The sequence below is a fragment of the Meleagris gallopavo genome, chromosome 7 (genome assembly GCF_905368555.1).
Source record: "Meleagris gallopavo chromosome 7, MGAL_WU_HG_1.1, whole genome shotgun sequence".
Classification (NCBI taxonomy): Eukaryota; Metazoa; Chordata; class Aves; order Galliformes; family Phasianidae; genus Meleagris; species Meleagris gallopavo.
Genome location: NC_139410.1, coordinates 21,415,862 through 21,432,757, shown reverse-complemented (window position 1 = coordinate 21,432,757; position 16,896 = coordinate 21,415,862). Strand labels below are relative to the sequence as shown.

At 49.8% G+C, this 16,896-nt stretch overlaps 1 protein-coding gene across 1 annotated transcript in view; it reads left to right on the top strand.

Moving 5' to 3' along the window:
• Positions 1-686: 686 nt before the first annotated feature.
• The window catches only part of LOC100548805 (myosin X-like), a 67,929-nt gene continuing 51,719 nt past the window's right edge, over positions 687-16,896 (top strand). The window contains exons 1-6 of the mRNA XM_085228160.1: positions 687-830; positions 8,745-8,843; positions 11,752-11,910; positions 14,246-14,433; positions 14,547-14,681; positions 16,130-16,254. Coding sequence (XP_085084286.1) covers positions 810-830; positions 8,745-8,843; positions 11,752-11,910; positions 14,246-14,433; positions 14,547-14,681; positions 16,130-16,254 — 727 coding nt within the window. The 5' untranslated portion in view covers positions 687-809. The remainder of the gene's footprint in view (positions 831-8,744; positions 8,844-11,751; positions 11,911-14,245; positions 14,434-14,546; positions 14,682-16,129; positions 16,255-16,896) is intronic.

Genomic DNA, 16,896 nt, shown 5'->3' with positions numbered 1-16,896 from the left:
TGCTGTGTATCCAGCCCCCCTGGTGAGCAGCACCTAGCAGAGACAGGGGTCTGCAGGGGGTCTGTGTGGATGTGGGGAGATGGCTGGGGAGGTACAGTCGATGACAAACTCAATGCTGCAGAGGGGACAGTCAAGGACAGCACTGCGTTGATGTAATCCCCTCAGCCAGCAGGGTAATTGGCCTTGTGGATAGGAGTATTAGATGGGAGATAAGGGCTGGAGCTGAGAGGCTGGCACAGCCTCGTGCCATGTTTTCCTAAGACAGGGAAAGAGGTGCTGATTAAGCTAATCCAGCACGGATACGGAACTCTATTTTATGATTCTATGGTCGTGCCCAAGGGGGCTCTACAGCGATCTGCTATCGAAGTGAAAGGTGCACTGACAGCCACTGACATGTTGGGAAACCAGAACGTTCGGACAGCGAAGGTGGACCAGAGCGGTGGAGGTGGTTGGCACGGGGCAGGTGGGCATCTGCCTGAGCGGGACTGTCCTAAGGCAGAGGCTGCACGGTGCCATTCCCATCAGCCGCACCACTCTCCCCGTTCCAGACGACATCTGTCTGCCCGCAGCGGTGTCCCCACCCGCTGTCCCCTCCGGCTCCACGCCCTTCGCCGAGTCCCGCAGCGCTCCGCTCCCCGCCGCCGTGCCCGCTGCCCGGAGGGGGGGTGGGGGGCGGAGGGCTGGCCGGGCCGCTCCCAGCTGCTTGCGGGGCGGAGCCAGCAGCACGGCGCGGTGCCGGCGAGCGGTGCCGGCGGGACGCGGCCAGCCCAGCTCGGCGATGCGGCGCTGAGAGCCGCTCCGTGCCGCCGATGGACGCCTCGCTCCGCCAGGTGGGGGCTCCGGGCGGGCAGGGGCAGGGCAATGGCGGGGCCAGGCTCGGCGGGGAGAAGGATGCTGCGCTGACCGTATCGAGGGAGCCCAAGTTTCACTTTTTCTCTGGCTCTCGGGTCTGGTCGGCGAGCGCCGCCCGGGCCCGGTGTGCCAAGAGCCGGCTGTGCGGAGAGAGCCGGAGCTCACGCGATGCGCGGTTCCGGCCGCTCGTGCCGAGGGCTGCTTGCAGGAGCGGGGAGAGGATTTGTCGCATGATAGTCATGGCTGCCCAGATACGCTCGCGTGCTGCTTTAATCCCCTGGAGCGACCGAAGGGTCCGGAGCCTGTCGCTGCCTGCGTGTGCGTGTCACGGCTCGGCTGCCGCACGTGGCACGGGGCCAGAGCCCGCTGAGGGATCGGGAAGGCGTGAGGTGATGGGAGGGGAGAGAGCGTCCGCCTCCATCCTCGGCCTCGCCGTGCCGCTGCCCGGTCACCGTCCTACGGCTGCTCTGCGGCCGCGCCGGTACCCGGCAGCGCCGGGCTGCGCTCCTGTGCGTGGGGCATCGCGCCTTCTGCCCTAATGCACGTGTCCGGCGCCGTGTGTGTCCCAGGCCTGCCCGAATCCTCCCTACCTCTCTCCTCACCCTGTTTCCAGTCCAGCCTGGTGCTGCTTTTGGTCGCGGCAGCGCGCAGCCCGTGTGGTCCCCTGGTCCGTGGCTTTGTGGGGTGATGGAACCATCCTGGGCTCTGCGACCGAACCTCGTGTTTGAGTCCGGGGCCGTCAGACTCCCCCCATCCGGCCCCCGGTGGTTTGCAAGCCGTTAAACCCAGCGTCTGCCCCCCGCACCCTCCCGCCTTCCTCTGGGTGCACGGGGAATGGGGCAGCCCCTGGGGAGCAGCTAATGGACCGGGGCCGCCCCATCCCCCTGGAAGCAGTGCCCTTATCGGAGCAGCTGTTTTCCCAGGTCTGGGAGGGAAGGAGTGGCTGCTCCGGGCTGCACGGCGGGGACTGCCCCCGGGCCGGCACAGCAGAGCCCAGCTCGTTGCAGCCATTAACTGATTAACCTGCTGCTCTGGCAGCCCGAACTGCCTGCATCTAATCAGATGGAGGCCAAGTTTCCCCAAGGGCCATTTCACCAGAGCCTTTATGCCCACTCCTCTGTCATGGCCTTTTGCAGCAGGAATAGCCACTGAGGTGCCTGAATGTGCCTGATGGAAATGGAAGACAGCAGGGGACCCAGGTGTCCGGGGCTGGAGAGCCACAACGAGCACGTGTGGGAGAGCCTCGAGCTTTGCTTTGCAGGAGGGATGGTGGAAGCGGGGAATGTGGTTCCCTGCAGCCGGAATGCTCGGCATGCACTGCACCCCGGCTGCTCTTCCTCTTTCTCCTTGGGGGTTCTTGGTGGGAGGGCAATGCCTGAGCAGAAGGGAGTTGCTCCACCTCTTGCCGCTGCAGCAGGAGCCAAGATCGTCCCAAGGGATGCATGTCATCCTTCACAATGAGCAGCTTAAAGCCAGCGTGCTGCTGGCCTTGCTTTAGCAGGCTCCCATCCTGTGCTCACAGTGTTCAGACAGCAGCTGAGCCACACGGTCGGGATCTGGGTTAGATGGGGATGCTCTGGATCTTCCAACTTCCCTATCTCCTTCCTCCCTTGGCGGTGGAGACCGAGGGAATTCTTTTTCTTTGAAGTTTATCTATGATAATTGGCTTGATGATGGGTTCAGCCTGCTTCTCCTGGCTGCGTCCATGCAGAGGCAGTGCCCATGCCCCACTGCTGTGTCCTGCTTGCTGCAGCCCATCCCGTGCCAGACAGGGAGGAGCAGCCCCGGAGGCAAGGGCTGTGGTTGGCGGGTGGTGGTTTCCCTGCATGTCTGGCAGGATGTGGGTGACACAGAGGATGTGACTCGCTCTCCGATATTCCCCGAGGAGCAGGAATGCCATGACCAGGGTTAGAGGGGACGCCGCTCCCATCCCATCCTTGCCTGTGCCTTGGCTGGAGGAACAGCAGCATGGCCCCACATCTGTCTGGGCCTCACAAGGTGGGGTTGATGTGGGGGGCAGTGAGCACAGGCATTGGAGGATCCTTCTATAGACTCATATGCAATGAGGAAAATGCTTTGGCTGCCTTTGGTGACACTGAGCACGAATGATGTGCTGTCTTTCCAGATAACAGTGAGCTGAGTGCCCAGTGTGTTAACTACTGTTGGCTTCAAAAAATGCCATGTTGGAAAGGAGAGGTGCACAGGGCATCGTCGTCAGCAGGGGGCTGCTGTGTGGGGGATTCCCAGCATCTTCCCCTGAGGACTGCAGGCTACACCGCTTTTCCCAACAGCCTCTGTGTAGCTCAGCAAGAATGTGGTGATCTCCTAGAAAAGAGGATCTTGAGAGACCAGGAAGAGAAGGAGAAATGCTGACCATTACGTAGGTAATGCTCAAGGTCAGTGAGAATGTGACACAGAGCAAGCCCTCTCTGTTCAGTTGCTCTGAGCGGTTCAGCAAAGAGAAGTATCGCTGCCCAAGTGCAGTGACCTGTGAGTGTTCCAGGCTCTTGAGATCCACTTTTCTAGGAGGTCACCATATTCCTGCTGAGCTATACAGAGAGCCCATCAGGGAAAGCAGTGCTGTATGGATGACCCTACATGCAGAATCCCCCCCATCCCAGATGCATGTTCCCAACACATCCCAGAGCTACAGAAGTGGGGTGAAAGGCTCCCTGCAGATAAAGGGCTGAGGTCTTTGGTGAGGAGGTAGAAATTAGGGCTCTGGGGCTAGGACTGGGGTGTGCTAGTCCTGTTACCTTCGTACAGAGTCTGTGATTGGGATTTGGCTGAATCATGCTTTCTGGAAAGTCTTCTTTCTGAGGATCCCCCGCTTTTTGCAGTTTCTCCAAGTGGTTACACAACCCTGCTTTAAAATAAATCCTGTTACATTTCTGCAGTGTCTGGCAGCCACATCCGCCTTTGGGTCCTGCTTTCCTTTTGCTGGGTGAGAGCTGTTCCATTCCAAGCAGCAGCCTGCAGGAGCTCCTTCCCTGCCCACCCAGGTGAGCAGCAGGCTGAGTGCTGAGGGCTGTGCCCATGCTGGGCCCGTGCTGCTCTCATCCCTGTGCTATGGGTGTCTGGGCCAGATAGGGCAGCCCTGGTTCTGGCTAATCTATCTAACGAAGTTAGCATTTTCACCAGTTCTTTTGCATTACAAGGGATCTTTCTGAATAGCAGAAATGACCAAGCTTTTTACATTTGCTCTTTAAGCCTTCTTTTTCACACCTCAAAGCATAAGTAAACAGGAAACTTCCTTGCTCCTGTTTATCCATCTGAGACACACATCAGCTCTGGTTGCAACCAAATGTCCTGGGAGCTTCAGCAATTCGCAGTCCTGTTGGGTCTGTGATTTCCAGAAGAAATTCCTCTCTTTGAAGTGTTCCTTGCATTCCTTCTCCTGAGTCTGACCTTTCAGTTTGGCTGTATGTTAATCCCATTTTGTCCAAACAAGCCTGGAATCCACAGCCTCATCCTCACGGACACTCACTGCTCCACCAGATGTTGGCATTATCAGCGCTGCTTTTGGTTTTACATCCTTACTGAGAACACGGAGTAGTACTGGCCCTGTCACTGCAGAGAACTGTTAGAAACTCCTTCAGTTAGTATTGCCCCTTATCTGCCCCGTATGCTTGTATACTAATTGAAGAATGCAGCAATCTGGTTGACTGGACGTCTTTCTACACATTGACCAGTGCTGCACAGTGATTGAAGCTGGAGTACCTTGAAGTTCAAATGGCTGAAAGCAAAAAGCTCTTTATTTCCCCACAGGCTGTCGCACTGAGCAGCATGTGGTTGCTTGGGATAACCCTGCAGAGCCCTCAGTGAGGCTCTGACCCTTCGGTCTCTTGGAATTTCCTCCGCATTTCCAGGCTTATCAAAAATGAGTATCAGCTGGTGGGGGACTTTATGGGACAGATCTCTGGGAACGCGTGGACCTGTTGATTTTTAAAATGCTTCACATCCTTTCCATTCATCAGTATGGGAAAGTTCAGCAGCATCTCAGTATGATGCAAAGGGGATACTTTCCAGGAATGTTTATTAAAAACTTGTGCGTGCTTCCATTGTTATTCACAATGCTGCCATCCCCAGCTAGTAATAGGATGCTGCTACCAGCACATGTCTTTTTCCCCAGAGATTTTGAAAGAGAAAATAGTGAAGCATGAACTCTACTGGCTTTACTGTTTCCCAGCCTATTAACTTTTGAGGGCTGTTTCCCTTTTTTCTTCTTTCACTATTACTTCAGAAGGGCTGAAAATGCATCCCAGTGCAGAGGTGGGTGCTCCACTTGTGTTCTTAGTGGTGTTCGAGGCAAGGACACTCGGGACGAGCAAAAACCAGGAATGTGTCTCATGTGAAGAGTTTGAAACACTCGAGAATTCTTTATTAGTGACATGACAAATAGGGGGAGACGTGGCAAAAGAGCAGAAAGTAATGGATGAGACAGAGAAGGTGGATTGGAATTTTCTGTTCCTCCACCTCTGACTGAGAGAAGGAAGGATTTTTTGCTTCGTATAAATAAGGGTGATTAAAAAGAGTGCTTTCCCATCTAACGTGGGACTAGAAAGTACAGCTCCACATGGCAGGGAATTATTGAAGTCAAGGATGTTGTGAGATGCAAAAAGGTGTAGGATGTATGGGACCTGCCTCACTGTGTGTTAGTTGGCAGAAGGGAGAGGGCACCCAGGGCAATGTCCAACTAGAGGGAAGGGTGGGGACAGCCCTTGCTCAGCTAGGAGCACCTAGCTGGTCAGTGAGAACTTAGTGGGGACTGGAGAGCACCTGCCATGAAGCTGGTGAGGGTGTACACTGGCTCCCTCCTCCTCTGTGCATCTCATGCCCATGGCAAAGGGTCTTGCTCTCCCCAGTTGCGCTGTGCCGGCTGCTGCCATCTCTCCTTTCCTATCTCTCATTGCCCGTGGTCTCCTGAGCCACCAAGCCCTGCTCCTTCTGGTCAGCCCTAACCTAGGGGCTGGCCCTGTGACTTCATCTCAAGCTGACACCAGAAACACCCCAGGGTTCCTTTGCTCCCTCCCATATGGATCTAGGGTGTCACAAACTCCCCTTCCCCATTAATCTTTTATCCATTAGCTAAGTCTTTCCATATCTATCCTATCACTTATTCATGATCATCCAGATCAATCTGTTGAGAAGTGCATTTATTGAAACCCGAGCTTGGCTTTCTCTGGATTGCACAGGCCCTTAAGCCCCATTGCTGTTGCCTGGCATACCACCACGAAGCCCACTGAGGCCGGGAAGAGAGCTGGCTTAGCACAGTGCAGCTTCCAAGCCTGGGTGCATATGGTTTCACCATCCTCAGGACAGAGGTATGTATATACACTGCAGTACGTATGGCTGAAAATCTTACAGCACCCACACTGATTCTTGAGTCTCAGTGCGGAGGTGGTTGCCCAAAGCAGCGTGCTGCCAGGGCGTCTTGTAGCACTGTATTTGCAGGTAGGTCTGGTGTCCAGTGACTTGCTTGTGGCACAGGAACTCTGGCACATCAGTACTTTGTTCTTTCAGTAGCTGCTGTTGCTTCATTTTTATTAAAAAGTAAAAAAAAAATATTAAAAAAGGAATTGGGAAGAGCTATTCTCGTTATAGAAGGAACTCGAGGGCTTCTCCCATGGAAGCTCAGCCTTGCTGCCTAGCAGTTCTTAAGTTTTCTGCTCAATTTAATCCTTTCAGAGGATCAATGCGAGGCATGGTTGTTGGTGGTGTGAGGGCAGCCTCTCCAGTGTCACCATCTGCTTCTGTATTTAGTCAGGGCGCCTAGGGGAATGTCTTGTTTAGAAAAAAGGGCTGATTGCAGGAAATGGGGGCAATACCGGGCAGAAGTTTACTCTGTGGTTCCTATTCTGAACGTCTCAGCCCTGTCTGGAAACAGCGTAAATGAATGCAAGTCTACTGGGCAGAGGTAATTGCCATTGTGAAAACAACTGCGACCTTGAAGTAAACTGTAGTAAGTTCTGGGAGCTGAAATGCTGTAGTGCTGGGGAGTTCCATCACATTGCCTCCTGCTCTTGGCAGCACACGGGAGAAGGGTCTCCAAAATCACATGGTAAATGGTGCAGTACTGTAATGCCATACAGTGCATTAAAAGGCCTTCTTTCATCTTGCTTTCTGCTGGAACTCTGGGAACAACTTAACAGTTTTCTGATGTCGACTCTTTGCTCTTGACACTGTGATGATAGCTGAGAACTTCTGGTGCAAAAGGTCTCACTAACACTTGTTGCTGTTAACACGTTGGTGCAGAATCTGTGTACAGTTTGGGAAATGGGTGATTTCTACTCAACCGTGTCTTGCCCACGTGCCTTAGGGCACTGCTTCAAGCATCCCATTTCAGTGGGACATCTGCAGAATACTGCAGCAAAGTTAGAATTAAGTCCGTTTTCTTCATGTCATTAAAACCAGCTTCTTTACTGGGAGGGCTGGAGGTTGTTGGCCAATAGGTATGTCGTCTACAGAAAGGAAAATCCAGGATACCAAAATAAAGGACAATGAACTATTGTTCCACATTCTGTCTAATGTAATACAGAAATCTCTTCAAACGTAATAAGCCCGTAAAATCTAATGGTGCTGACGTGTTTAAGAAAAATGTAAGGGCTTCTACAATCAATATCTTAGAGATAGAAAACAAATTAGAAAGAACATAGGTTTGTGAATCGATGAAAAAGTCCTTAATATTAGTGAACAGTTGAGCACAATGGCTTTTTCAGAATACCTAGCAAAGCAGAATTTGTGATTTCGATGGGAAGACGCAGGACAGATTGGTTTGCAATAAGCAAAGAGCAGGTTGTTATGCATAATTCTGCATGACACAGGCTGTGGCTGGGAGGGCAGGGCAAGCTGACCCAGCAGGCTGATCACCCCAATGCTTCTGTAGGAGAGCTGAAATCTGATTGCTCCATCCCTCCCCATTGTGATTCAACTGGTTTTTATTTTGGGAGAAGCGTGATGTGGGCAAGTTACGTTGCATCTGAAGATCAGTGAGGATCTGCACCACTCTGCAGGTGACAGACCTTTCAGTAAACCCATTTATTGCCTTTTTTAGGTGCTGACTGACTGCATCCTTGCACAACACTGTCGTGGCATGATTCTGGTGAAAGCTCTATCAAAAGCTAAACTAATTTTGGTCTGCGTAACCTTTTTGTTACCTAGCCCAAGAAAACATATAAAGTTTAAGACCGTTTGCAGAGTGATAGAACATCTGGTGGCCACAGGGCACTGATGTTTAGCAGAAGGCCATGGGTAGCTGCTTTGGCCGTACTTCTGTGTGACTAGAAAGTCTAATCCCTGTTCACATCTTAACCCCTTTCCTCATCCCAGATAAGTCCACTTTCACATCATCCTCTGTGATGCAGCTTGTATATTGAGGTCTGGGGGGTTGGAGATTCATGGTCCTTGAGGTCCCTTCCAACCTGGGTCATTCTGTGATTCTGTCTGGAAACACCTGGCTGAGAATCACCCTTAGCCGGGCACAAGTATATTTTGCCAGAGGCCTGCTGCTGGAAGATGCTGAGCCACTTAAGGAGAAACACTCACATCGTGTCCCTTGCCCAAGGAAACTCTTGCAAGAGAGGAAAACAGACAGCTCTGCAAAGTCTGCTTAGTGTTGGCTGATTTCTGAAAGCACTTTGACCTAAGTGATGTGTGGGTGTATGAAACTGTAAACACGCTTTATTTACATTTTCTATTATTATTATTATTATAGCATGACTTTTGATGACTGGCTGTTCTAAGTTTGAAAATGTTTAGACAGTTTAACCCACTATTCCATTTCTATTTTTCCTAAAGATTGATGTTTCCTCTGGCTGGCCTTGGGTGTTGGCACCCTGTGTGCAAATCCTGCCTGTTCCAGTTCTAATGGGAGGTTTTCTGTTTTTCTGCAGGGTGCCAGGGTATGGCTGCGGGAGCAGGACCAGCTGCAGCCATGCACTGTTGGCCTGTGTGCCGATGGAAACGTGCGCTTCACCTCCGATTACGGCACCGTAAGTGGAAATTTGCACAGGGCTATGCTCTATGCCTATGCAGGAAGAGCACCTGGTGGCCATACATGGTGGCTTTCTCTATTCAGTGCCCTTCGTGAGAGCTGTCCTGTGTGCTTCCTTTGCCTGCCCTCTTAGGTCAGTTGCTTGGTAACTGACTGGGCTATCTTGCCCGTAGTGAAAGCTCAAATGAAAACATCTTCTTGGATTGGATGGGTAATTGATCCCTAACTGTAGTGTCCTCACTCTCTGGCCCTGCTTCCCTGCAGCTCTGAGGTAGGATGTCCAGTATTATACTACAGGGCTTTTGCCATTTGTTGTTACTTCCTCAAAAACATCTCAATCACCAAATCCATCAGAAATGTGACTTCCTGGAAGGAAAGGAGGAGCCGATGTTTATGAAACACAAGAGACTGGAAAACACATTTGAAACAGAGCAGCCCAATGCTTTATGGATAAACGTAACTGAGATATTGAGCGAGATATTTGTTCCTTGCACTTAATGGACAGATTTGGGGTTGAGGAGGAAACCTTCCTCACCTGCTCAGCCTGGCCTGGTTGGCACTCCCCACCTTGGGTTGTCTGCTGGCCAGGTTTTGCTTTATTCCTGATCATTGTGGGGACTTGGAGCAAGTCTTGGTCATTTTGTTTTGACTGTGGGCTTGATCTGAGACAAAATCAATTCATCACTGGAGAGAAAGTGGAAATCTTTGGCTGTGTTGTGAAGTGCTTGTGTAGTAATTTGATGGCTTGCTTGTAGTTAGGAGACAAAAAGCTGATATTTTCTTCTCAAATTAATAAAGATCTTGTTAATGCATGTAATGTTCCCTTTTAAACATTAACTGTTGTTGAAAAGGGGGATTCCAGAGGCATCTCTGCTGGGAGATCAATTTGTCTGTGCTTTCTCTCTTGCTTCAGGGAAATTCAGCCAGAGGCAGCTCAGCCACGCAGACCACAAGCCAGCCCAGCCCCACTATGTGCAAAGCTGGGGAGGGGGTGATATCTGGACTGTTAGAAGTGTCTGGAACTGAGCAGTGGGAGAATGAAGGTCCTCTCACTGGCATGGCTGGAGGTGGGAAGGGTCTTGGACGAGATTCTTCTTTAGATGGGCATGATGTATAAAGCCAGCCAAGAGCCTCGGGACAGGGTTAATAGATGATGATCTAGTCCTGCTAATCATTTAGCCTTGCATTCAGGGCCAGTTTCTCTTCAGGGTCCCATTTTCTCATGTGTTGTCTACAGGAGGAAATAAACAAGCTCTGACCCATCACACAATTATTTTTCATGCATAGCAACCTCTTGGCACAGGTACTCTAAACACCCGGGATCTTCTTCGGGACACTTGTGCACTCAGCTTTTTCCCCAGACATCTTTTTTATTGTTTCTTGTCTGGCCCAATGGCCACAATTGCTGACAGTGTGGTGGTAAGTGGGTAATTGCCAGGGAGATGCAAGGACAAATCATGTCATGCAGTTTTGGACTTGCCCCCTTCCAAGATTTGTCTGAGTCAGCAGAGAGAAGAGAGGCGGGGGTTTGCTGACTCATGGGTTGAGAGTGCTATGGTGGCTTTCCTCCTGATGGTCCAGTTCACATCGTACCTCTGCAGCTCATATTCTGAATTTAGGTGTCTTATTCTCCCATCCTGCTTCCTGGTGAGCTCCCTGCCCCTTGGGTACAGCCCCAGCTCCATGAGGATGATGCTGCGAGGGGGCAGGGTGACCTCATTCTGTCTGCAGCTTCCAGCTGCCTGGCTGCCCTTCTGCAGCAGCTGCAGCAGCCTGCAAGGAGAGGGCGGGAGAAAGCAGTTAGATCAATGCTATGGATGATGTGCTTATTCTCTAGGGGATCTGTAGGGTTCTTTGGTGGCACCTGGGGAAGCTGACAAGCAGGGGTGAAGATGAAACGGTGCCCCAGAAGGGAGGGAGAAGCCCAGTTTATTTGCAAGGATTACTATAGGCTGCCTGTATGAAGTATCTCGTTTTTCTGTCTTGGTTTTTGCCATCTAATGCAGCTTGAGGTGCTGGGTGGGAGATGGCACACAGCTGAAACTGAGAGTGGGAAGCAACCGAAATAGCATTTGTGAAATGCCAGCATCATGCCTGAGGAGGAGGAAAAGAGGGCTGGGATATGGCTATGGTGGAGGGGAAAGGCAGTTTCATCTCAGTTGTGTGCAGGGAGGTGAGAAGGATGACCCAATAGCTGAAGTATGGGCTATTGAGGAGGAGGAAACTCCAGCAGGAAGAATGTTGCAGCAAATGAGGCAGGAAGAGTGTATAGATAGAGGAGAGGACACTTCTAGAATGATGATAGTGGTTAATAGGTGTCACTTTGAAGGCCACATCAAATGCATACATGCCAGCATATGCACAGGAGATCTCTACTTTGGCTTCTCAACTGCTTTGCCTTCCTTTGCCCTTGACACAGCCACCAGACACTCTGTCTACCCCAGGATGAAACCTGGGATGTGAACAAGCTTAGCCTGCACCATGCTGCAGTTAGAGGCATGATCCCACCTGTGCTTCTGTGCATGGCTGCTCCTGATCTGCTGGGCATAGCTCATCGCTCATACTGAGCACAGTGTGCAATACCTGTCCATGTGGTGCCCTGCTCTGGCCATAGGGACTTCACTAACAGCCAGGTAGCCCTGCACTGACCTGTCCTGGCAGTGCTGAAGATGAGGGGACAATTCTGTAGCAAAGGCAGGGAGTGTGCTATGTGGGTTGTGGCCAAGGAGCTCCAATAGGTAGGAACAAGAATGGAGAAACTGCTATAAAAATAGGAAACAAAACTGTGCCTTATTCATTTCCTTTTCCAGTGCTGAAATATAAAGAAAACCACTTGTTTCTGTAGGAAATCAGACTTGTATGCCCAGGTGACATGCTCTTATTTGTCCTTTTCCCTGTTTCTCCAGGTGTTCCAGTACCCCAAGGCCTCCCTTTCCGTAGAAAAAGTCTTGCCCATGCACCAGAGCAGCGTCAGTGGGGTAGAGGACATGTCCATGCTGGGAGATCTGCACGAAGCCTCCATCCTGCTCAACCTGCACCAGCGTTACCAGCAGGGTAACATCTATGTAAGTGCTGAGCTGAGCCTCGGCCCTGCTGGCTGACAAGTGTTGTTTATCTTTGGGGTTGCCACTTTACATGGGAAATACTGATTTAAGTTGTTTCCTGAGCATTGTTTCATGTGGATAAAAAGGGATTTTTTTTTTCTGCTTTGTGCCTTGTTAGCTCCATCAGCCCTATGAGATCCTTTTCTTACTATAGGGGCTTCTTTGCCTATGTAGAACTTCCAAAATGTGGCCTTCACCTATAGGATTTGTGTATCCACCACGAACATCTGTCACTTACTAGCTGGCACATGTGTTGCCCAGATTCCCTGTTGTTGCTGTTCAGAGGTTGTAGATGGCCAAGTAGACAGGAAAGAATAACAGGCTGTTGTTGTGTATCGCTCCTGCACTCAGCTAGGAAAGCAAACCTGTTGCCTGCTTTCCTGCTTTTACAAGGGGCTGTGCTTTTTTGAGTTGCTCTGCTCTCCTTGCACAGCAGAATACCAGCACATCTCATGATTTCCCTCTAGGCCCCAAGGAAAGAGGCAGGCATCAGGGGAGGGATGAGGGAGGGAGAGCACTCAAGGATGAGGCTGCTGGATAGCAGCGTGCTCTGTTTAGGCTGAATGTTGTGAAGACTGCCTTGGGCTGCTTTACCCCTACCTTGGCTGTCCATCCTCTGTGTGTACTCAGAATTTTTCAGATTATGACAGGAAAAATGTAAATATGTGTTGCATAGCAACTGTTCCTAAGGCAACCGAACTGTATGCACCTGTATTCCAGGAAATGGTCAATAAAGTGACCTGGTTTCTGAAGCACCTCCCGCTCTGGGACGAGGAGGATGAAGTACCGTTCTTACTGCGGCTGCCACCGGAAGTGGCACACTGCTGCCTCTGACCATGTCACCACAGCCCTGTCCCTCTGTTCCTCATCAGCAGTAGCTCTGTGCCTCCTCCAGCCATGTGGAAAGGTGTTAATGTTCAGACGTGGTGCCATTTTTGCCTGCACGCAGGTGTATTTAGTATGTTCCTTCACAGCTAGAATATAGTAGGCCAGGGTTGCAGGTGAAGCTTTACCAAGGGGAGTTATGCCTATAGGTCAGGGCAAAAAATATCTGGAAGGAAATCAAGGAGATCAGAAACAGGCAAGAAATGTCTCTGGAGAACAAAATCACCTGAAGGAAAGGTAACTCAGAAGAACCAGTATTTAAAATAATAACAATAAATAAAAAGGAGGAGGAAGAGGATGGCAATTGGAGAACTTTTCCAAAGAAATTTTATTCCAACTCTATCAAGCTACTTCAGAAAATACGAGCACAACAATAGCCTGCATCATCTGCTCTCTTATTGTTTCTGTCACCAGTGAACTGTATTTCTGCCTACAAGGCTCTGTATCAGAGGGTCTTCAGGTCTTATTCCCTTCTTGCCCACTTATGTGGGTACTGCTGGTAATGCAGTGAGGCTTAGGTGATGGCTTGTCCCTGGTGATCTGTATTGCTGCTGTATTAAATAACAATTAAATAGTTTGGTGACTATTGCATCTTATTAGCCTGGCTTCTGGCTTCGGAGCTTGGCATTACAGTATAACAGCGAGAAAGCAGATGTCTTTCTCATCGCCAAATGTTCCACTTACAGCTTCTTCAATGGATGCATGCAAATCCTTTTATCTGTACGTGATGACTGGTAGTTCATGGTTTGGCAGTAATACTATGCAGTGCTCCAGGGGTTTCATCTGACACCCTGCTGAGAATGGCTGCTCCTGGAGTGGAGCAGCAGCCCTGTAAAGGAGGTTCCCACCTCAGTAGCAGGATTTAAGCTGGACGTTGACCACATTGTGCTAGGAGATAGCACCATTGCTCTGTACTGCAGCTCTGAGAATAACTGGATTTGAGCTGGCTGGCTGAACCAAAAACCAGAATGAATTTCCTTCTGACTTCACAAAAGAAAATGTTTGAAATTGGATAAATTGACTTCAGGTATTTTGTTTTAAACCTTGCAAACTCTTTTCTTAAATTGAAGTATTTTCAAATGAAATATTTTCAAAATAAAGTATTGAGAAAATGTCACAATATTTTGACTTGAAATCCTTGAGCTTCAGCTGTCAATCTCGATTTGGTTTTACCACGTGATTTAAGCTGCTCCAAACATCATTTTTTCAGCAGCAGCAGAATGACACACTTTAATGTCTCTTGTCTTCATGTCCCCTCTTTGTTCAGGAGCTGCTTGAACCCATCCAAGCCTCCTGCACTGGGGATCCTGGGGTGGAGCCGTGAAGGTGCCCCCTGACGCTCCTTAGTCTTAGGTTTATTTTTTTTTTCTGGAGCTTTATTTCCTTGCTGTGTTTTGTTTTCTCCCCTCAGACCAACATTGGCTCCATCCTGGCATCAGTGAACCCCTACAGGCCCATCCCTGGTCTGTATAGCATGGATGCCATAGAGCTGTACAGGCAGCACCGCCTGGGTGAGCTGCCTCCCCATATCTTCGCCACCGCTAACGAGTGCTACTGCTGTTTGTGGAAGCGTCACGACAGCCAGTGTGTTCTGATAAGGTCAGAAAGGGGGGAATTGGCTACTCTCTGGCTGCATTACGTGCCGTGGGTGGGGGGGCTGTTACTTCAGTTTGTCCTGGAGCTGTGAGTGCAATGCATCTCTTCCTCCACAGCGGAGAAAGTGGAGCTGGAAAGACTGAGAGCACCAAGCTGCTGCTGAAATTCCTGTCAGCCATGAGCCAGACCTCCCTTGGGGCCCCCGCCTCTGAGAAGAGCACACATGTGGAGGAAGCCATCCTGGAGAGCAGGTGCATTTCGCCTCCATACCTGCAGCTATCACTTTGCAGGCACTATCTTCTGGGCAGTGCTTGTGTTTGGGCTGTTGGGCTTGAACAGAGGGTTAATACTCCAGCAAGGCTGGTATTTCTACACCCTTCAGTAGCTCCCCTGCCATGCCCACCCTCGAGCTGGCCCACAAATCATGGCACAGCCCTGGTCTCACATCTCCTGTGGCACAGTGCCCTATGGCCACAGATGGAGGGGACATGGATAACATCCCTCCCTGCGGCAGGGCAATGTGGACAGTTGGAAACTTTGGGAAAAAAATAAAAGCTCTTAAGTATGGCGCAGTCACGACTCAAGACTTGTTGTGATTAGTTGTTGTTCTATAATCTGCTATAATGATTAACTTCTGAATAATCCCCTATCTGCGTCCGTCTCAAGAAGAACCACGCAGCAGACAGATGGAGACATTTAAAAAGCCCGTATTTCTCAGGGTAACAACTGCAGTCGTTTTTTTGTTCAAAGCTGTGTATGTCTTAAAATTGAGCATGACGACATCCAGGCCGTGCTTGTAGGATCACCAGGCTCTGTGCTTGTCAGGCTTTCAGGTTATTTTAAAATTGGCTGCATTGCAAAATGGAATATTTTAATCCTGGGTTCTATGTGTCCCTTTGAATGGTATTAAGTTTTTTCCCCGGTGCAAGAACCAAACTGCATGGTAACTCGCCCCTTCCCATCTGTATGATCTTCCTGGAGACTGGAAGGTGACCAAGAGACACCCATCCAAAGTTTGATAGATTTTTTTTTCGGTACTTATTTGTGAAGTGGATAATGTGACTCTCCTAGATTGAAGTTCCCAATTATGTAATTTGTATGTATTCCCTCAGCTTGGAAATCATGTGACTTGTATCAACCTAATCATGTTTTTAAGTAACAGGACCAGGACCCAACCAATCAGTGCAGAGCTGTTTGTTTGAAGATGTTTGCCTTTAATTTTAAGAGATTACTGAAATTGGCTTCTCTTTCAAAAGAGGAAGTAGAAAAAAGGAAAAAAGAGATGGTTTGAAGCTACAGTGTTTGCCCTAGATGGCGTTCCTGACCATCGTTAACAAATTACAGGCCCATTCTGTGGGGTGCTGCTGTATGAAGCACACAGCCTGCCAGAATCTTGCCATTTCTGAAGCCATACTGGTGGGGAATGCCCTCAATGGAACGAACACCAGCTGCTCACACTGATCAGGGTCTGATTTAATTAAGTCAATCCCAAAGGTTTAAAATTGTGTTGCACATGATGACAAATTGCTCTTGCCATCCTTCCTTGCCCTTGAGCTCTTCCTGCTTGTCCAGACTGGTGTTTTAACAAATGAATCTCGCACAGCAGTGTGTGCTGTACGAATGGCAGAAGACTGGACACAGGCTTTGTTGTAATGGTATCACATCACCACCCCCATCTTCATTGCCTTGTTTCTTGCAGCCCAATTCTGGAGGCCTTTGGAAACGCCAAGACAGTTTATAATAACAACTCTAGCCGCTTCGGCAAGTTCATCCAGCTGCACTTCTCTCAGCATGGGCACATCCAGGGCGGACGAGTCACTGACTGTATCCTTTTCTTTGGTGGACCAGGAATGGTTGGAGGGAGTGGAGAGAAGGAGGATCTCAGGGTGGGTCCAGAAATGGCTCATCACCATTTATTGATTATTTAGAAGGGTGAAACCAAAGCAAGTCAATTGCTCTTGCACAATATTTGGATGCAGAGAACAGCAGGAATTCAGAGCACCAATTACAGCTCCTCCTTTTGGGGTGCCCATCTCCAGTTTCCTTGAAACCTTAATCAAGGACAGGAAAGGGTGGATGTAGTCCAGTTATATTGTGCCATGACCACTTTCTTCCTTGTTTGCCCACGTAGCCCTATCCCAAAGGCTGTGACACATCTTTTGTCTGCATGGGGCAGCTGAAGCTGCATTTATTGATGCTGATGTTCAAAGCCGCCGATCACTGCAAACCACACCAATTTCCACTGGAGCAGCAGCCAGATGAATTTACTACTGCTGTAAATAACAGGCTGGAATTGTTTAGTCTCTGCTCTTTCTGCTGTCAGTAGATGAAAGATAGCTGTCTCTTGCAGAAACCCAGCAATCTGATGCAAGACTTACGTGAAATGCAGTCTCTTGGGTTGGAGTGGCCCCTCTAATCTCCCTAAGTAGCTCATCCTTTGTTAGGTTACCCCACCATTATGCAGAT